The 22,195-nt window shown below is 40.7% G+C and overlaps 1 protein-coding gene across 4 annotated transcripts in view; it reads right to left on the reverse strand.

The window, feature by feature from the left end:
- SLC15A2 (solute carrier family 15 member 2) overlaps positions 1-22,195 on the reverse strand; it is a 79,746-nt gene that overhangs the window by 12,010 nt on the left and 45,541 nt on the right. For 3 of the 4 annotated variants that reach the window (XM_072985229.2, XM_072985231.2, XM_078376957.1), the window contains 9 exons: positions 21,635-21,724; positions 19,312-19,356; positions 17,970-18,002; positions 16,773-16,861; positions 15,136-15,217; positions 14,803-14,928; positions 11,219-11,383; positions 8,532-8,578; positions 2,550-2,660 (listed from right to left, as the gene is read on the reverse strand). In XM_072985229.2, coding sequence (XP_072841330.2) covers positions 2,550-2,660; positions 8,532-8,578; positions 11,219-11,383; positions 14,803-14,928; positions 15,136-15,217; positions 16,773-16,861; positions 17,970-18,002; positions 19,312-19,356; positions 21,635-21,724 — 788 coding nt within the window. The remainder of the gene's footprint in view (positions 1-2,549; positions 2,661-8,531; positions 8,579-11,218; positions 11,384-14,802; positions 14,929-15,135; positions 15,218-16,772; positions 16,862-17,969; positions 18,003-19,311; positions 19,357-21,634; positions 21,725-22,195) is intronic. The other variant, XM_078376983.1, reaches the window with a different exon arrangement.

Below are 22,195 nucleotides of genomic sequence, written 5' to 3' on the forward strand. Positions count from 1 at the left end.
TACATCCACAACAAAAACACGCTGATCACCATAATCACCCAATCTCCCGAAAAGGACAAAACCTGTTCCCACAGCTATAAATACTCAACCATCCAACAAACTGCAACAGAGCACAGACAGCATTCTGACTCCTGTCCTCTGAAGATGCCGACCACAGAGACTGGTGAAACATTAGGAAGAACAACCTTCAGAACACGGCCAAAGAACCCAAAAAACCCACAGCAGCCATCAGATCCCGGCTGTGAAAGCCTTCGAGAATGCAGTCAAGGAATACTTTATTACCTTGAAGAAGCTGAAATCTCCAGGGCTAGATGAAGAGCATCCAAGAGTATTGAAGGAACTGGCTAAGAAACTCTCAGAACCACTGTCTATTATTTTCTTGTTAGACTAATCTTATCTCATTTTTTTAAATCGGGTTACCTCCCTGATAGATGGTGGGAATGCTGTAGACATATTATATCTTGACTTCAGCAAAGTTTTTGACAAAGTGTCCCATGATATTTTGATTAGCAAACTAACTAACTGGGTGTGGGATAGATAGAATAATTGTCAGTCAGTTACACTGTTGGTTACAGTATTGTACTCAGAGAGTGCTTATCTGTGGCTCCTTCTCAAACTGGGAGAAGGAACAAGTGGGGTACCACAAGGCTCAGTCCTAAGCTTGGTGCACTTCAAAGTTTTTATTAATGACTTGGATGGGGTGTTGCAGGGAATTCTTGTCAAATTTGCAGATGACACAAAACTGGGTGGAGTAACTAATGCCCTGGAAGACAGAATGAAAAGTTCTGCACTGTGCTGAAAACAACAGAATGAAATTGAAGAGGGATAGGTGCAAAGTCCTACAGTTGAGGGGAGGGTGAAATAAACATACAGCTACAAGATCGGTGATACTTGCTTCAGTAATATTAAGAGCAAGGAGGATCTTTGAATTGTTGTAGATTAACAACTGAATATGAGCCAAATATGTAATGTGGCTGAAAAAAAGGCAAATGCTATTCTAGGTTGCACTAGTGGAAGTATAGTCTTTAAATCCTGTGAATACTAGATCCCCACTATTTGGCATTGATTAAGCATTATCCTGAGTATTGTGTCCAGTTCTGGACACCAAACTTTAAGAAGGGTGCTGACAAACTCGAGCAAGTTCAGAGGAGGGCAACAAGGATGATCAGGGGAATGGAAACCAAGTCCTGTGAGGAAAAAAATGAAAGAACTGGCCATGTTTAGCCTTGAGAAAAGTAGATTAGGAAAAGAGGGGATTGTCATATCACTCTTCAAATATGTGAAAGATTGTCATAAAGAGGAGGGGCAGGGTCTGTTCTCAGTCATCCCAGAATGCAGGACATATAATAATGGCTGTACATTACAGGAAGCTAGATTTTGATTGAATATCAGAAAAAACCTCCTAACTGTTAGAATAGTATAACAATGAAACCAATTACCTTAGGAGGTGGTGAGCGCTCCAATACTGGAGGCTTTCAAGAGAAAAAATAAGCACCCATTTGTCAGATATATTTTGATTTGGATTCCTGCATTGAGCATGGGGTTGGACTCAATGGCCTAATAGGTCCCCTTCAACTCCATTATTCTTTGATTCTAAGATTCATATTTAATCATATACTAGCTTGCTTTTCTTACAGAACCTAGCAGGCATTCAAATCTATTTTTAAAACATTTTATGTCATATTTCTTTTAATTCATTAGTATTAAGATCTGGTTGTGCCAGTTCTGCCTGAGAAGGAGCATAGATTTTCCATAAAAGTTGATTGCTTGCACTAATTTTCAGCTAGAGGTGTCAATCACAAGGACTGGCCCACACAGGGACCCTTTGTTCTAATTGAGAAAACTCTGGGCTTGCAGGTATTACTGGACTAAAACTCCCAGAATTTCTGATAATTGGTGATGCTGTTTGGGGCCTATAGTGGTTGTAGTCTGTAGAGCTATAAGCACTCTGCCTTTGTATTTATCCATTTCATACATGCTATCAAGATATGCATCATGCATACAGCTTTCTTGGGAAGAGATCACTGCTTAGTATAAGAGCACCTACTTTTGAAGTAGAAAGTCACAAGCTCAGTTCTAGACATTCCAGGTAAGAGATAGAGAAAAGGTGGCAAAACTTCCCAGCATGCAAGCTTGGACATCTAGTCTACTACCTGTACTACCATAGTAGACAATACTGGGCTAGAGACCAGAGATCAGCTCAGGATAAGGACCAAATGATATGAGACACCAGCTTCACAATTAGAAGGTTATAAAATGTTGCCCTCTTTAAGAGATACATTCCTTCAAAGCTATAGGGTCCTCACCATCAACTTGCAAATGAAGCCCCTTTTTCATGTTCTGATGACCAATCACCATACAAAAAGAAGTGGAAGATGCTAATTTGCAACACATGGAGCTACAGAAGCCTCATGGTAAGATAATAAAACACCCCCTCATCTCTTAAGGAAGCTTTGCTTCTAACTGCAGAACTGGTGTCTCTTGTAATTTGACCTTAACAAGGGACATAGGAGTTGGCTCAGATAATGATAATGTTAATCGAATCTTACCTTCCCCTTGTTAAGATCGTATAGCTTGAAACACCATAACTTCTGTTAACATTAACAAACTCTCCGTTGCCAAGAGTAATGTTGACATTCTGGCCTAAAGTATTAATGAATCTGTAAGGAAACTTGATTTCATCATGACAGAAATTGAACAAACAAAATAAAGCATCAGGTATTTTACTGGAGGCATGCCATTTATTTTATAGGAGGCTCCATCTATCTCTTAATTTTTAAGGTAAGATTGCCAGACCAAAACACTATCAATTAATCACAGTTCCCTGTATTCTTCTGTATTTAAATCCCTCAAGGCAAGGCAATGATGTCTCCTGCCTTCTTAAGAGAAAATGTTTGTTGCAGATAATCCCATCCTAATTTAGTGGAACAGGTAGTTGGGGAATGGGGAATTACAATCTCTTGGAGTGAGATGGGAGAAAGTAAACAATTACTCCACCTCATGATACCACTTCATGTATAACTCTTTCCTGATCACCATCTTAGGTAAGCACAAACTATTTTAGACAACGATGATACTGTTAAGATCTTTGACTCTAGGATGTTATTTGTTTATCTTGTCTTTAACTGAATGAATTTAATGGAGTAGATGTAACTCCTCTCTCTATTGTATCTTCAGAAGAGCCATGTGAAGTAGATTGGGCTGACAGAAAGAGACTGACCCAACATTAGCTGTGAGTTTCATGGATTAGTGGAAACCTAAGCCTTGATCTCCCAAGTCCTTGCTTATTCACTGCATGATACTAAGAGTGAGTAATAAAGGACTCTGATAAGCACAATATTTCAAGTTGCCTCCCTCAGGGAAGAACTGTCCTTTCCTCATTTGTAATCCCCTCACCCTTGTAATGATGAAGCCAATCATATTGCAGATCCTGTTAGTTCACACAAGACTTAGGATATCTATACCTACAATATTACCAATTTATGCTTGTGTCAGGGAAACTATCTAAGTCTTGGTGGCAAATTGCCACACCTTAATGAGGTACCGGTAGCATTTCTGGGCATGTGCAGTAATGTTGACATTCCAGGCCAAAGTATGAATGACCCTCTGATGGAAACTTGACTTCATCACAACAGAAAATGAATAAACAAAATAAAGCATCAGGTATTTTACTAAGGTGAGATCTCAGTGACTGATTGGGCACATATGGAAGGAGGGAGATGGTCTGCTAGAAATAATGATCCCAAGACATTTAGGGCTTTATGTGTCAGCAACAAAATCCTAAATGTGGCTCAGTAGAGGTTAAGCAGCTTGTTCAGTTCTTGCAAAACAGCTGTCATAAGTGTATAGTTGGTCCTCTGCTGAGCACCCTGGCTATATTAGCTCTGGTTTCCAAACCAGGTGCAAGAGGAAGTGACACAGAGAGCATTACAGCAGTCAGATGCAGTACTCTTGGCTTTGGCTTCTTGTGGAGGCAACATTTTTCTAAGAGGTATTGAAGTAGGAAGGAAAGCTTTAGCAGTAGGGCTCAAAGTCAGCCATTTTTTCAGCTGTCTTATGCATAAAAAAGCTTTTGACTTAAATTTCCCTGAGTTGCCTGCTTGGCTAAGCTTGCCTATTTTGACTAACTCTAGGTTGTGGCCAGATTATACCTGTGTCAGTTAGACTTTAGGATATATTACCAGCTTCTCCAGAAGCCTCAAGAGTGAAACAGAGACAATGGCCAGTATTTCTGTTGCTTGTGTTAGTATGCCTGGAAAAGAAATTTCAGAAGCAACTATGGCTCATTGACAAGGTGCTGGTCACATGCCAATTACATGACCAAGCACACAACTGACATGCAACCACCATCTATCTCATCACGCTGCAGCCACTTCTGCAATTTCCTTTCTTTATGCAGTAAAGAACAACCACAGAATACTGGCCAATGTGTTTAGGATGTGTTCCTGTCACATACATTATATTGATTTTATACATATATTATAATTATTTATAATACAGTTACCATACCATATATAATTTAAATATTATCAATAATATAATATAGATATGTTTATGTGGGAATGGTGCCTCCGGGAATTTTGGAAAGGAAAAGAACAAATGTGTAGGGTTCGGAAGCACCATCTGGGGACAAATGATAAGGGATGCCAACCAAGTCCCCTCAAGCTCTGCTTCTTCCACAGAAGAATCTCTCCGGATGATGTCAGTAGAGAGAATACTGAACCACTCCACACAGCAATTCCCATGTAACTTCGTGTACAGCAGACTTGCTTAACTAGTAAGTTCCTGGAGGCTGCCTTTGGCTTTCTGGAAGAGACATTTTCTACAAGACTCCCACCCAACCCAAAGTCATTTTAAAATAGAAATCTAACGTTTTTGCTCACCCTGAACCTGTACTTATTATTCAGAGGTGGTGGTGGGGACACTGGAAATACTACTCGAGAGCTGTTCCGTTATTTTACTAACAATTTAAAGAAAGAAAGAAGGCTGGTCAAAATATTTCACAATAGGCCAGTGAAATGGATCTTGTTGCCTCTTAAATATTCCATTGGGGTGACAGAGCAGTGTTTTGGTTAAATCCCCAATGGAGCATAGTTTCCGTGCTAGGGTTAATTTCATGTTTCCATGCTAAAGTTCCCAGATGTGATCTGATTTTGTCAATAAAGGATCCTAGATAATGAAGCTGGGAAGGCCTGAGGGATGTACTCTTGGTCATCATACAAGGTTTCTTAAGCCTTGTATTTCCATACAAGTTCACAGTATTTCCATACTAGTTCATCTTTCGCCTGCAATATAGCTGGAGCATTCTGGAATATTTAGCCTCATGCTAAACTCCTGCACTATGGACTGAACTACACAGAGTGATTTATGCATAGTTCCCAAACAGCGGCCCCTCTAGGTAGTGTGTGGGGTCCATCTGCTTGGCCTTAGCATGAGAATGGCGTAATGTACCCTACAGCTATCTTCTAATGCAAGGAGACGTTGTGTCATAGACAGCTCTTTTTACAAGACTGATTATGCTGGGACACCTCCATTAGTAGGATGATTTCACAAACATCTTGGCAAAACAGTCCCACAGTGTTGGATCCTTTCAAAAGCAAACTTGACTGTACAGTGGTGCCTCGCTTAATGAGTGCACCGTATAATGATGAATTCGCATAGCGATCCATTTTTTGGGATCGCTAATGCGAAGGCATACCGACGGTCGCAATCGGCAAAACTCACATTGCGAAGATCGGTAAGCGTTTCGCTTACCGATCTTCGCATTGCGATGTCGGGGGATCAGCTGTTCGGCGGTTCCAAAATGGCCGCCGGACGACCCAAAATGGCCACGCGCAGCGTTTTCGCGCCCTGCCCTCACTTACCGAGGCGCAAAAATGGCTGCCGCTATGGAGGAACATCGCTGAATGGTGAGTTTTGTGCCCATTTGGACACAAAACCAATGGGGTTCCCTGTTCCGTTTAGCGATGTTTCCCCATAGCGAAGGTTAATCCGGAACGGATTAACCTCGCTATGCGGGGCACCACTGTATAGTTATAGGTATTGTGAACACATTCTAGGAGCACCTGAATTGGTAATGGCTGGATATCTCAGTGCTTCAGCATAGGCCCATGCCCATTGATATGATCATGAACACCAGAGCAACTGCTGGCAAATTCTGCTTAACAGTAGTTCCTACTCCGAGTTTTGGTCATATTTTGCCAACTAAACACTCACGTATACTGAAGCTGAGAAGAACCTCTGCCAGAGAACACCTTAAACCTGATGATGATCTTCAGATATTATAATAGGGTATATTGATCTCTAATACAATGACCCAAATCCTATTGCTTAGCATAATAAATTGCACTAGTGTAGGCTCATTGAATGCATGGAGACTTGGTGAATAAACGCCTCCATAAATTCTGTTGATTCAAACAGGCTTACTCTAAATGCAACTTCCCGTGCTAAAGTAAGTTACAGTTAGAGTTGACCCACTTGACTCAATGGTACTAGAAATATTAGGTTCCATTAGCTGCAGAATTGAACTCATTATTTCTGACTATCAGGCATTGCTTTACATTGCAGCAGGATGGAAGATTTGATCCCCCACAGGTGTTAGGCAGATTATACCACAACAATTAGGGCAGAAAAACACAATGGATTCATTATTGCAATTGATCAACTCATTAATTGCAGGATTTTACATGGGCTGTAATTTCAGTAAGATTTTTCCTTCCAAAGACCGTTTAATGGAAACAACATTTGTAACAAGTGTATTGCATACATGTCTCCATTCAAGCGAGGTGGTTAAGACGGCTTTCTAAATAAATTATTTGAATTGTTATTCAAAGAATGAGGAAGGTGGGGTTTCCTTCTTTAATACTCACAAAATGATTGCCTGCAGTTAACATTGTTTCAGTTAATCAATTTAAAAGCAAGACAGATGGCACAGGCATAAGAATAATGAGGGACTGTTCATCAGCACTATATCAAATGTGCATCTAGGAGTGACAGATAAGGAGAATTCGTTTGATGGGATAGCATTGTTGTTTCTTGTGGCCAGAGGAAAATGGCCTCATAGTCTTCACTCTATGTGCGGGCAATAAAATTGAGGATATGGCATTTTGACACATATTCTAGCAAGAGGGAAGTTAAATCCTCTGCCTGCCTTCCTCTGAACATGGCCTTCTCAGAAATGTTGGTTCATTTAAAATGGAACAAATCTGCATTGTTAGCCATACAAATGGGTTGAAGGAAGCAAGCGGTCATGACAAGGATGACTGCTAGAGGTGTGGCCCATTGCTTGGGTCAGTGCTATTCAAACCGTATCAAATAATAAAACCAACCTGACAGGGCATCAAAAATTCATGGATGGCAAATTTGGGACAGTGGAATTGGGGAAGGCCATTTCCTCAAATATTCTGTGAGGAAGACTGAAGATTCTACTGCAGTTCAAGATCTCAAGAAAAAAATTGTTGGGAAAGTGTTTCTTGAGATTTTTCTGACTCAAGTCTTATGATTTTCCCCTGTAGGTCTTGAACTCTTCTAAAGCAGGCATTTCAAATATTGAACAGATCTAGATGGCAGATGCCTAGTATGTATTACTATTCACACAAAACTGAACCAAAAGACTTGACAATTCTCACTGTCTCTGAGCTACTTCAGTCTTTAGATGACAACAATATTTCCTGCAGCTATATGAGATTAGCATCTCTTACAGGAAACATGAGAGATTTCACTGCTGGATGTCCATTTATATACAGTCAGGGATGTACTTAGGAAAGATAACAATTGGCATTCTACACAAAGAATCAGACATGTAAAATATGCTTCTTTTCACTATGTGACTATAGCCACAGGGCCTATTGGTACAGCTAGTGTAGGATGAGTAAGGATGAGTGAATTTATTAGTGTTGCTTTCGCCTTTCTTTGAACTTTGAAAACCTCCCATTCTTCCCATCTGAATGAAGGAAGGCAGTACTGTAAATGTTGGCAAGTCCTTAACAAAACTAAATCAAAGTTCTCAGCCATTTCTGTTGACCACACTCAGTAGATATAGCTGCTCTCCCAGTGGCAATGCCCTCTACCTGCCTGAGTTCAAAATAAGGAGCCTCTCAGAGGCTCCTCTGACCATGCTGGCTGGGGGATTCTGGGATTCGTAGGAACTTTTCAAAGTCTAGCTGTGGGTGAATGAAGTGTGGCATCGCCAGAAGTGAGGAATTCCAGGAGACATAATCCACCACAATAGGAGAAGGGACACACTTGCCATATCTCCTTCCTAAGCAGTTCCCAATGGCACAACTATGCATGGCAACATCTGATCAGTTCCTGAGTGCACTACAGCCTTGCATTTCCTGCCAGGCTTTGCTTCTCTCCATTAGTTATTTAGAAGTGTACACATGGCAAACTTCATTCATTGCCACATAAGGCGCCCTTCACTCATAATGTACTGGTAAGGCCCATGCCTTGGCTAAGCTTGGGTTAACAGTTTCTGTCAAACCTTGTAATTATAGCTGCAAAGAAACAGATCACCCAAAGCCCCTTCACACCTCACAGCTGACATTCCTTCTGTGGGTTTTTGTTCCATGTCTTTAACCTAAAACCAAAGGAAAAAACAAAATCAATACGTAATTTCGACTTACACGAAGGCCTTCCAAAAAGCACAGGATCTGTAAACAATGCATTGAATAGGAACCTATTGAACAGAGATGTGGGTGTTGTGCTTCTTGTCAGGCTCTAATGTATAACTTAAATTGTGTGATGGATCCAATCCAATTCCTATCCTGTGAGACTCTCACTGGTAAAAAGAGTGGGAGAGATAACCTTCCCATTTCCCTAGAGGTACTAGTTATCTTGGCTGCAGTGGGGATTTGTTGTGCCCTGATACTGTACATATTGCTCTCCTCTGAACCACACTCACTTTGAGACCAAAACCCATGCTGCTTAGCCGGTTTCACTTTGCGTGATCCAGAATCATGGGGAAGGAGGAGAAAGGAAAAGAAGAATCAACAGATAGAACAGGCTGCCAGAGCCAGGAGCCAAGTCAGCATTAGCTTGAGAAAGGTGTTATGGTGAGGCAAATAAAGAAGCATCAGTTTAAGGCCATGTGATAGCAGATTGCTAGACTGCAATGGGCAGACTTCAAGGATATAGTTTGTGGCATCTGCTTTGTTTGTTTATTTTTAACTAGAATCTCAAAGTTCTCTAAAATGGTGGAAAACAGTAGGAGTTGAGTTGGAGGTGCAATGCTGCTGGAATCAGTTACCTCAGATACTGAATTACAAATATATATCTATATCTGAGCAGAGATTGGAAAAGCTACTTACTTGTACTACACTTCCCAATTCCCTATAATTCTTACTGTATTCCAAAGAAGGTAAATTTTCTACCTCAGTATTTGAGTCACTGTTGATCAGGTCTCTCAGCATGACTCAGAGTAACTTTTCCCGTCTCTGCTCAGATACAGTGGTGCCTCGCTTGACGATGTTAATTTGTTCCAGCGAAATTGCTGTAGAGCAAAAACATCGTCAAGCGCAATAAAAAAAAACAAATTGAAACGCATTGAAAACCGGTTCAATGCGTTCCAATGGGCTGAATACCTGCTCGTCCAGTGAAGATCCTCCATACGGTGGCCATTTTTGGTGCCTGTATATCGAGGAATCTGTCCTAGAAAACAGCGGGGGCCCATTTTGAAAGCCGGTGGCCATTTTGAAACCCGACGATCAGCTGTTTGCTGATCGTTGTAAAGCAAAACATCAGTTCCCGAAACTTATCAATGTGAAGCGAAAAACCCCAATCTAAACATCATTTTGCGATCACTTTTGCTATCGCAAAAACTTCAACATTAAGCGGATTTGTCGTTAAACAGGGTAATCGTCCAGCAGGGCACGACTGTATAGATATATATTTGTAATTCAAAACCAAACTAAAACAAACCAAACAAAAACAAAACAAAACAGCTGACCAAAGGCAGCCAATTAATATTCAGATTCTACAACTGAGCAAGCTATTGTTAAACTACATGGAATGTGAAGCCCTTGCCAATATATAGTAAATTGCTGAGAGACAGAGCCCTGATCTTCTTCTGATCAACTCTAGTTTAAGGGACCTTTCAAGCAGTATGAAAAATCCAGAAAAATATTGGTTTGGTAGAAGCACCATGAGAAAGAAATGGTGGGACACCTCATACAGAGCTTGGGGATAGAAGCTACTGCCACATCTTGTTGAGAAGCGCTGGGAAATCTGAACACCACATATTAGTAGGAAATAATATGAATGATATTTTGAAGATGTTTATTTCTACATGTTGATGATCACAATGCCCATATAAGAACACTCTCTGCATTAGAAAAGCACATGTTCAGCATGGGAACTGCAAGGTCACACAAGCAGCACAAGAAATGGGATAATAATAATGATATTGATAAGACTGTAGTAAGGCAGGTGATTATATGTATTCTCGAAGGCTTTCACAACAAGGATCTGATAATTGTTGTGGGTTTTTCAAGCTCTTTGGCCGTGTTCTGAAGGTTGTTCTTCCTAACGTTTTGCCAGTCTCTGTGGCCGGCATCTTCAGAAGACTGGAGTCAGAACTCTGTCTGTGCTCTGACTCCTGTCCTCTGAAGATACCGGCCACAGAGACTGGCGAAACATTAGAAAAAACACGGCCAAAGAGCTTGAAAACCCCACAACAACCATCAGATGATTAGCTTCTAAACCATGGTTGGTTTCCTTCCCACAACTAGTATGCTTTTAAGTCTCTGGTTTTTTTTTTTTTGAGTGGAAAGAGAATTGTTCTACTCCTGCTTCCACCTTTTCTTTCCATTTTTCTTTCCATTTCAAACACTTTGTGGAGCTGTATAGCGGTAAAACATAGTACAGTATTATTTGTAAAACAAATAATAGACAAATGCAATCAGTAATTGACAAATTGCTTGCAATGAATCAACACCACCATTCCCTTGGTAATGCATTCAGACCAATTAGCATCTCACTGGTGGAGCCAGTCAATTATTAGTGATGACTGATACTGATAACATCAAGTAAAAAGAGATGTGCAAGAGCCTTAGTCACCCTTCCCCAACCAGATGTCCTCCAAATGTGTTGGGCTATAAGCCTCACTATCCCCCACTAGTTGGGTCAAAAACTATGTGTGGTGAAGTTGTTGGAGATGCCTGTTGAGGACTGTTTGATTTCCCAGAAATCTGACTTTGCTTCATTTGATTTCCATACTTACTAATTGGCTTGCTAGGCTTCCTTCTGTCTTGTAGACAATTAAACTGTTCACTGTCATTTCCTGGACAGTATGATTAAACATGGAAAGTGATCCTTGGGACTGAATGTTAAAATGAAGTTGTTGCTGGTCACTGCTCAGAATTAATTTGGAGTATTCCTCAGGGTCCTTTAAAAAAAAGTGGGGGGAGAAGGAAAAAAAAGTTTAACTTATATTTTTATAAAGAGGATTCTGTGATGAAGAAACAAATATAAAGCACATTGCTCATTGGGTTTCATCCACTATCACTTATTAAATTGTGAATTTGCTCCACTATACCTGTGCACATTATGGAAGAGCCGAAAATTTTATTTATGATTATACTTGATAAAGCCATCTTATACTATCCCAAGTACCAATCAGAGATGCTGATGTCGGTGTGGGAGGCCAGGGACAGATCTGGGAAGTCCAGTCTCCTCACTGGCCTGTTTATGGACCGCAATGTTGGTTTTGCACACTGCTCTGGCTATGTTGATGTCTAGAATTCCTGGACAGTCCTTCCATTCTGTGGACAGGCGTTAGCCACGGGTTGACAGACATGGGAGAGAATGTTATCAGTTTGTGCAACTGGTGAGTTTTGCCATTTTCAGAGCAATGTAACATAGCTGTATTTGTACCTCTTTCTCTTATTTTTCATGTCTCCTGATGGAAGAGATATCACACTGGACACATTGCCATTGGGGGACTTGAAAACCCCACTCCTCCAAAATTGTGTCACCATAGAACAGAAGGGGGCAAGTTCCAGATGTCCAGGGGCTACACAAGCCCACACCCTAGGATGTGAACCTTGCAGAACCACACCTGCTTTAACCCCAGCCTGGTATCCGTCTTTAAAAAACAAAAACCTGAAATGGCCTCCTCATACCATTGTTCCAAAGAGAAATTTGGCCATCTTTTTGGATGCCCCTGAGCTATTCGAGGCTGAGGAGAGGATTGTGTTCAAAAGCAAAATTTAATTCCAGTTTTGGAACCTGGAAGTAGGTAAACCCTCCTACCTAACATGCCTGGGGTGGTTCCAAAATGTGCCGATAATGCCCCCCCCATCCATAGAGGGGTGAGAGGTTTTTTGAGCCATAAAAAAAAATTATATTGGCAGTCAAGGTGCTGGGGACACACATATGATCCCTGGCTTAATAGAGCCTGGGGGACAACTTTGAGATATTATTCCTGCTTGTGGTGTGGTCTGCTGCATGCCCAGGTGGCAGGAATAGGCACATCTCATCTTACCCTCACACATTAAGACAAGAAACTGCAATGTTCCTCTTGTTGCAAGAAGGGTGATGAGGAAGATCTTGACATTCTCTATAGAGTTCTTTCCTTGGCAAGAATGATGTTTTGAACAAAACTACCCATCTTTTATGCAAAACTGCCAAATATTTGTGCAAAATTATGCCCTTTATGCATTGCAGAATTTGCCAAAACTAGGATGATGAAGATGATTCATGCAGTCACCCAAAGCTTCGTTTTGTTTAAAAATGTGAAGCATGGGATGGGTTGTTTGTATTTTTCTGAATAATACACTTTGGGGTTGGTCTGTGTCTCTCTCTGTGTCTATGCACTTTGTTTCTTAAAGGGAAAGAACACTGAACACATTTTGCATGAGTTGTAGATACCTTGAACGGAATAAGAAGAGGTCTTTGTCCTGCTCTGAGCTGGACATGAGGAATCTTGTATGACTTTAAAATTCCTCACTGTGGTGTCTTGTTATATAGAAAGAGTCAAAATTAACAAGAACAAAGAATTTAATATATATATTTCAGATGCTGGATGGAAAATAATTTCATTGAAGTCAATATTCTCAATTAAAGTACACATCTTGCACATCCTGAAACTCACTGCACATGCAACTTTGGATATTTGTAAATTTCTGAGGCAGACCGTACATTCCAGGGAAATAAAATACTGTACATAAGAAGCTATTCATAAATTTTAAAAAAATCTGAAAATGCATAAAATGGAAAAAAATGTGCCCAAATGTGTGTTAATCAGTGGGAAAACTCAGAGGCAGTGGGATATTCTGATTAGAATGCTGGACTGCGACCTGGGAGAGCTACATTATAGTTCCTACTGCCAGATGAAACTCACTCAGTGATCTTGTGTCCTTCCCCACAAGGTTGTTGTAAGGATAAAACACAGAGAAGGGGAGCTACGTAACAGTGCCTTGAAGTCATTGGAAGAAAGGTAGGATATAAACACAGCTAATAAATGAATAATAAAGATGAGAAATGTCTATGGAGGATATACTTTAGGAAAACGTGTCTAGAAAATGCATATGAATTTCCATGTAGGAAGATTCACAAAATCACAGAGGGGGACAAGAATGCTGGTGGGATTTAGACAAGCTGCCACAAAATTCTCTCTCCATTCTTGTTCCAGGCAGAACTACCCATGTGGAAACAAGCTCATTCTCTCCCTTCCATCTGTTCTCATATTTAAATGAATTGGGTGCACAGGTATTGAGGGTCAAATGCAGAAGAGAAGGGACGAGGGAAATGGAAGCCAAGAAGAACTTCAGACCAGACTTCGTTTAACAAAGTCCAAGTTTTTATATGACTCCAACCAATCAACGAGGGATTTGAACATAAACACCAGCAGATAATGGGACACATAGGCTGAAATTTTATTGCACAACAGAATCTGGAATCCTTTTAGTCCTGGAAAAACCTTTGGAGGGCATGGGATGGAGGAGAGGTCATTAATGTCCAAAAATTGCCACCACTGGTAAAACCATCCTACCAGCAGCTATTTTTGGTCATTAAAGACTTTCCCCTGCTCTCCATCTTGTGCCCAAAGATTTTCCAGAGGGCAAAAGGGATCCCAAGAGAGCCTGGGAATTTGGGCAGGTGGGGGTCAGAAACTTTTAACTCCCAGAAAACAACCATGGCTGATGATCTCATCAACCTTATGTGGCATAAAATTGCACAACAGGATTTTAGCCAGTATATCAATAGGAACCTTTCCTTCAATTACCTTCAGCAGCAAATCAATTCAGAATATTCCAGCTGTATCCTCCGTATGCCGGAACATACTTACAAGAAGCACAGAAATGTGGAACAAAGAGATCTACACTTTCACATGAAACTTCAAGTTCATCGCTCCATTCTTTGTGTTATTCTTGTGTAGTCTTTTGTATTTTTTTTGTTCAACTATACTCCCTTCAGATCAAAACTGAAATGTTATTTGAGAGCGAGCATAGAAAAATATAGATCATATAAAGCCTCCCCTCCCCTTTTGGCATATATTCATCCCAGAAGAATTAACCTTTTTTCCTAATTATAAGTAAATATAGTCTGCCATCTGTGCCTTTTCTGTTGAAACACACTGTGGGGGAAGAGGGTTGCTGTCAAAGGCACAGTGCCCTGTAGGTATGTGCCATCTCTCCATATGGCAGCGTAGACGCAGGGGAGGGAAGGTCAAATTCTGTTGTTCCTCTGAATATAGAAAGGAATGCATCTTTCCTTTGTCATAAGGAAGCCGTAGCAATAATAGACAAAGGATTCCTGCAATTAAGTACAAAATCAAATACGGGAAATAACCCATAAACTCACCTGGAAAGCTTTAATTGGCTCCCGATATAGGCCATAATCTTGGATTGCCACTTCGATGCTGCTGTCTGCCAAATTCAGGACCTGAATGTAACTTTCTTTGGGAACTGGTGTTGGCATAGCATTTTCCTAATTAGAAGAAAAATGAAGCCAATGACATAATCATAGTGATTCAATTAATTGCAGCTATTTTCGATTCAAATTGCTCCAGATCAGTTTTCACCCATTTTCACGTTCACTTTTGTAACAAAATTAGAGTCTGAAAAAGAGCAGTGGGTACATTGATGTTGAAAGCATGTACTTCGTCATCCATGCATGCAGCTGCTCCATGCTTACCTCTATCTTGAGTTCCACAATAGCTGCAGCTGCAAACGCTATGGCTGCGAGGATCATCCCGGTTGCCATCTTTTTAATGGGTCTGAGAGTAAATAAATTGCACACCTAATTATACACGTGGAACCCTGAAGACTAAAAAGCGTTATTATGTTCAAACCAGGGATTTGAGCATAAAGACGGGCAGAGGATGCTGTCATAATGGGCAGATGTTTATACATACAGTAGAGTGTATAATTATGTGCCAACTTCAGCATCCCTTTGTGAAGTGGGCCACAATCCATGGCAAATTCCAGCAAATAAACCTGTTGAGTCTTTAAAGTGCCACAAGATGCTTCATTGTGTTTGCTGAAACACAGCTGTCCCACTGGAAACATTTACAACAATGAGTACATTAAGATGAACCATGCCGTTCTAAGGAGTCCAAACGCATTGCATAGTAAGCCATAGGAAAGGGCGGCATGTCAATTATGTGCTGCTGAATCCACCTGCTCTTTAACTTACAGCCTCTACATTATATTATTATGAGGATATAACCAAAGCCCATTCAAATTCTTATGCTGTTGTTCAAAAAAGGCTCGGTGCTTCCAGGTTTTATATTATCTTCCAGGAGGAACGTTGTTTGGCATTTAGTTAATGTGCGAGGTGGAAGAAAGTGCCCCAGTGATCTATCTGCAACTCCCTTCTGGGGAGACAGAAAAATTGCCTCAGGTTATTGAACTACAAGAGCTGAAGGGATGTAAGCAATAAATTGCACATCTCCCAATGCCTCTTTCATGACTGATATTTTCCAGGCAGGATTTCTGTGCATGAATATCCTCAATCAGACAAAGGGCAAGTTCGGAAGGCTGAACACAGAAATATATGGGAGTAAGAATCCCGTTTACTTGTGCCAGGGGTGGACAGTGTGTGGTCTCCCAAGGGCGTCTTTTGAGCCCCAATCATTGTCTCCCCCTTTTAAAAAAGGCAAATAATATTTTTTTCTCTCTCCTTAAAAATAGCCTACTTCTGCTCATGGAAGCCCCAAGGAGGGGAGGTGGCCACATTGGATGCTCAAGGAGAGATCTCTGCCCAACGCCCCCCCCGCCCATGAAAAAACAAAGAATGGAGTGGCCCCCAAGCCATTTGAGGTCACCTATCCTGGCATATGAGATTGCAGAAGAGCGGTCGCATGAGCATCCCCCACCTCCCTCGGCTCTCCTTCATGTCCCTGCTTGCACAGTGGTTGCAAACTCAACCACTGTGACCAACCAAGTGACCAGATGAGTGAAGGGCAGTGTTTCATAAGAGGAAAATGGGTATAGTCTTGGATTTTGGCCAGTGGGAATAGAAATATTGGGGCCTCCTCAGCAAACTACTGAAACTAGTGGGGGCTGAAGCCCACACAGCAATGTGTAAGAGGTGCTGTAAAGTTTACCTGATGTGCTTTACTGCCTGAAAACTAAGACATATTGAGTTACAGAAATTAAAGTAGATTCTCTCCCTTGTTACCTTCTCTTCCTTAAAACAATATAGTTTGATGCCTAGTAGGAAAGATATTTTCACAGCCTGCAAGAATGGAGTGGAGTGAGCCTGGTTGTCTGAATTTGCACTGACTTGTGTATATGGCAGTCACACTTTTGTGCAGTTTGGGTACTCACGTGAAGTTAAGTTTGCACAGGTTGACAAAGGGGTACAGTCCGAAGTCAAAAACTGGGATGAAGACTAGGATCAAGAGGGGATTTAAAAACTGAAACAGAATGCATAAGATTAGCAGTTAATGATGATGAAGGCTGTAAGACTAAGCACAATAGGTGAAAAACCCGTCTGAGAACAGGAGCTCCTGACTCCTGAGGAAACATGCAGGGGATTGCACTGCAGAGTCATTAAGAACCATTTGACAGACTTACTGAAGGAGAGCAAAAAGAAATACTCTGACTCTTCAATCAAAACACCCATCTTATTTCTCACTTCAGGCCTTTTGTCCTTCTAGATATATGTAGGGGGTATATATTCATTTCATAGCAAATGACTAATTGAACCATGGGGCCCATTTACTTCAGCCTTCAGTTGTTATGGAACTAATGCCATGAGTAATGAATAGTATGCACGGGCTCGCATTTGTTACCCCATTTATATCCATTCATCATGCAACATTCAACTTTGGGATGGCTTTCTTTCTTTTCAGTGAATTTGGTGGCTGTCACGTAGCAGCTACGATATTATTTTCACAGAATACAGTGGATGTTCCTTTGGCTGAAGACATTCTGGAATGCATCTCTCTCTCTCTCTCTCTCTCTCTCTCTCTCTCTCTCTCTCTCTCTCTCTCTCTCTCTCTGTAAGACATTTTGTGTAGTGGTTACTGTTCCCTCATCTATCCTGAATTTTCCAGAAATATTTATTTATATATTTAACTTGTATACTGCCCCATAGTATACAGCACTCTTTAAGACAGGACATATGAAGGATGTCGTGTTTGGGGCATTCTGGGAAAATAGATGGTCCCTGCCAGAAGGCAGCCACCAAACTTGGCACCATTGCTGCTGGCATCCTAAGCAGCAGCAAATAAATAAAGCAACCAGACAAATAAATGACCAAAAGGCAAAAGAGAGACAAGGAAAGCAAGCCTGAGTAATGACAATGAATGAATACATGAATAACAAAAGAAATGTAATCTGAAGGAGTAAAAAGCAAAACAAATGAAGTATTTTTATTTGTTTTATTAATGCTTTCAGGGGACCTTGCTTCAAGGTCATCATAAAGACAACTGCAGCCTGACTAACTGGTGCGATACCAGTGCAGTCACTGTAAGCAGTCACAGAATGGAAAGATCAACCCGTTAATAGTCGTTGGCCTACCTGCATTTGGTCAGGCTGAAGGACGAATCCTGCCTGAAACACAGTGACATTGAGACTGGTAAGCAAACAAGATAAAACAACTGTGGCAGAACTGACATCAGTGAAGCAGACAGCTAACACATTGGCAGGAAATGGGGCGCAGGGGTGTGTGTGTGTGTGTGTGTGATTCTTAGCCGCTGAAGTGACTTCTCAGTGGCTCAGTGTTTATTTTTATGGTTGACTCCACATTCTCCTTGACATGAAAGGAACAATGTTTTAGAAATGAGGCATCTGCAGAACATCACAGAGATTCCACAGCAGCAAATATTCCTATAGCACCTGACCCAGATGTATTTGGTCAGCTTCTCCTAGTGACACACATTATACATTAAGTTGTTCATACACGGATACAGCCTCATTTTAAAACAATCAGTGTTTGTTTTAAAATGGGGCTGTACCCATTTATGAATGGCACAATGCGTAATGAACATGTATTCAATGCTGCAACAAGGTCCTGCTGGAACTCTGCCCTCCGTCCCACCTTACCCAGGGTCCCAATCATCTCAGAGAGTTAATGCGAAGTGGGCTTATTGTGTATACTAGTATGCCAGTGCCCTTGATAATGACATTTTAATGAGATCCTTATGCTGCTTTAGGAACCAACTGAGGTTCTAATCAATATAATGTGATGTTTCACATTCCCCCATCTCTTCTTTATATAGACGCTATTCCTGGGTTCTCATTCCAGGACTTCGGGTTGTCCCAGACACCCATGAGTTAAAGAAACCATTCACTCAGGCAACCCCTAAGATAATAATATCAAAAACTGAAATTTTGATAGAGGTCTTCCAAGAGTTGAGGAAGACCATGAGGCATAGATTATTGGACTTGGCTTTGATTTCAAATCTCCACTCAGCTATGAAGCTCACTGGGTAGTCTTGGGCAAGTAATTATCTCTCCACCTAACCCACAGTGGGGGAATGTTGCAAGCATGACCGGACCAGAACCCCTTAACTTTCCCAAGCTGTGCTCTTATTGCTGCTTCTGCTTCTGTTCTAAGGCAGGGCTGACGGCCAAATGGAAATTCTTTCAGAACTCTTGGAATCTCACTGAGTCAAAAGGTATTATATATTTGGGGATACTCTCCATTGCTGTACCATTCCATATTATATTGCTTTCATTTCATGCAATTATGCTTCACAGTAATTATGACTAGTATTATTGTCTCTTTAGAGGTGCATTTATTTTTAAATCTATAGAGGTGTGTGACCCTTTATAACACTCCAACCCCATCACTTAAATCACTGACTTTGGTTTTCAAAGCAAGCAGGACCACTAGACTGAATAAGTCTTATCCACTTACAAAATCAGCGTTCATTTTAGTGGCTTGTACTGTCCACCTAGAACCCTAAGGAAAAGAGAACAGAGGGTAATAATAAATGCTACAGTCCACTCCATGCATGAGTAATAATGAGTCATATTGATGGTCTGGGCAATTGTTCTTATGACCAAAAGAAGAAGAACATAAAGAATGATCACTAACAGATGAATGCATAGATAAACAGACATTTAGTTAATTTCATTAGAAGAGTAACAATAATCAAGGCAATGTTCATCCTTTCTCTCTTTACTTAATTAATTAGTAATATGAGAAAGTATTTGTTCCATACCTTTTCTCTTCTTCCTTTTTTGTGTGCATTATAAAAAACATCAAATATGAGTATATATATTGGTGGGTTTTGTCTAAGTAATTGAAAAATATAAGGTAGAGACGTAGAGATGGGATATTTGCATTTGTCTCCTAGGGGAGAAGAATATTTATTTATTTATTTTATTAGACTTCTACTCCGCCCATCTAGACCAAAGGTCTACTCTGGGCGGCATTACAGTTTTTGAAAACAGTAAACCCAATAAACATATACTGTACCATAAATCCAAGATGGCAAAAATGACAAAAATAAAGATACAAATATTTAAGATACAAAATTTAAGATACAAATACTGCCAGCTGGCCTGACCAGTTGGACCCACCCCCCAGAACCAGGCCCTCCACTTTGCCACTTGTGGCATGGCGTGCACTGCTATCATGGTTGACTCTGCACCAATCATGGAAGTTGCCTAGCTAGGGCTTCCCCACATCCCTGCACTGCTGAGGAGAAAAGACTTTTCATCCCTTCTCCTCGCTAGATTGGTCATTATTACAGGGAGGTGGGGAAGCCTGGGCAGGCTAGTTTGGCAATTGGCACAACGACAGCCTTGTGTGCTGCACCACAAGTGGTAAGTGGAGGGATTGGTTCTGTGGTGTGGGTCCAATCAGCCTGGCCACCTATTCATCTTTGTCTTTCCCAGGAAACCAGTATGAATATCCCGTCTCTAGTAGAGAAAGTTGTTTTGTCTGAATGCTTTATTGATACCCAGAAAATTTCTCTGATTTTTGTTCATTTATTATGTATGTTAAATATATACCCAACCTCTTCATCAAGAACTGGCCAACACCAGTAAAATGAATGAAAATTACAAAGAAAATAGCCAGAAAATATCTATATAGTGGGTGTCAGAATTCAGAACATGAACATGTAGATTACGCTTGAATCTTTAACATACAGAATCATGGAAATCAACTGAAAACCCAAGTGTATCAGATCCAGAATCTTGTCACTGTTTCCCTAAAAGCTAAAATCCTTCAACATGGAGATGAAATCAACTCATTTACATTCACCAAAATAAGCAAAGGCTTAAATTGCATACAGTTTTTCACACACCCAAGGCAGAACGGAAGAAAGGTCACTTTTAGAAACAGAGTCAAATGCATGATTTTTTGTGCAATATCTGATTTTTGATAGATATATCTCTACCAAAAGAAGAATCCTATTCACACTTATTTGGCCAGACAAATACTTTCCTGTCCCCCCCAATGTGAGCTGGGCTTTCCACACTACAACTGTTTCTTTCATCTCCCATTTCTACAGTAGTATGATGCTAGTTAACGTTATGTGCACATGTTCAAATTTTTTTCCATAGAAACGACATGGTTAAAAAAATTCATATACCTAAGAGGAAAGCTTAGAAGGAATATTTTTCTAGGGTTGGGAGATTAGGAATCAGTGATCCAGAATAACCTTAATTAATTTAAACATTTATGTGAACATCTTCTCAGAAATAAATCCTGGTTAGTTCAGAGCAAATTACCACCAGCTAATTGTAGAGAATATCAGCGCCTTCAATTCTCCTGATTCTGATATAGGCTTATACAGTAGTGCAGATTTGTCTAAGAAGATCTCTTAAGGCAAGGATGGGGAACAAGTGGCTGTTTAGATGATGCTGGACCACATCTTCCATCATCTCTCACCACTGGCTATGCCCACTTGAGCTAATGGGAAATATAGTCCAACAACACCATACCTTCCCCTCCCCTTCCTCAAGAGGAATCCAAAATTACATGCCCGCAATATCATTTGACTTTAGTAGCCACATGTGCTGAGACTATTGTCCAAAATTAAAACAGAAATTTCCTGTGATGTACTAATTCAATCCCTGAAATTGAAAGGTTTCAAATTAAAAAATCTTGGCATTTTTGATAAATATACTGCATGGTTTTAGTGGAAATTACCAGTAAAATGAGCCTTTGAATCTCACTTCCAAGACCAAGGGTGTCCATGTGCAATGAAAGCACAAAGTGCTATTACCTGTTGATCAAAGAGAGCCCAGAACATTGGCAGTGGAATGAAGAGGAATAGAACACGGGTCACCATCTTAACATCAGTGATCAACTGGTGCTGAGGAGAAATGTAAAAGCAAAAGTTAGGAGCAGGAATAAGCACAGAGCATAGCTAACAGACCATAATATGGTGGAGCATAATGACTTGCGAACAAAGAGACTGTATCACATGAAATAGGAAGGAAGACCATGTATTGACATCAGCAAGACTCGCAATCAAAGAAAAGTGGAGAAATTTGCCCAAGCACTTGAGGAAATCTTTCCAGGCCTGGCTGAGGCTAGTGCACCTGAACGTTGGGAACATTTCAAGAATGCTGTCTTGTCCACCTTTGGCAAAAAGACCAAAAAGATGGCCGACTGGTTCGAAGCCCATTCTGAGGAGTTAATGCCAGCCATCGAGGATAAGAGGAGAGCTCTAGCAGCATACAAAGCCTGTCCTAGTGAGTACAACTTGCAAGCTCTTTGAGCTGCTCGTAGAAAGCATGATGTTTTCCATAGCTAACTAGCATGCTATTCTGCATACAGTTTT

The sequence above is a fragment of the Pogona vitticeps genome, chromosome 1 (assembly GCF_051106095.1).
Source record: "Pogona vitticeps strain Pit_001003342236 chromosome 1, PviZW2.1, whole genome shotgun sequence".
Taxonomy (NCBI): Eukaryota; Metazoa; Chordata; class Lepidosauria; order Squamata; family Agamidae; genus Pogona; species Pogona vitticeps.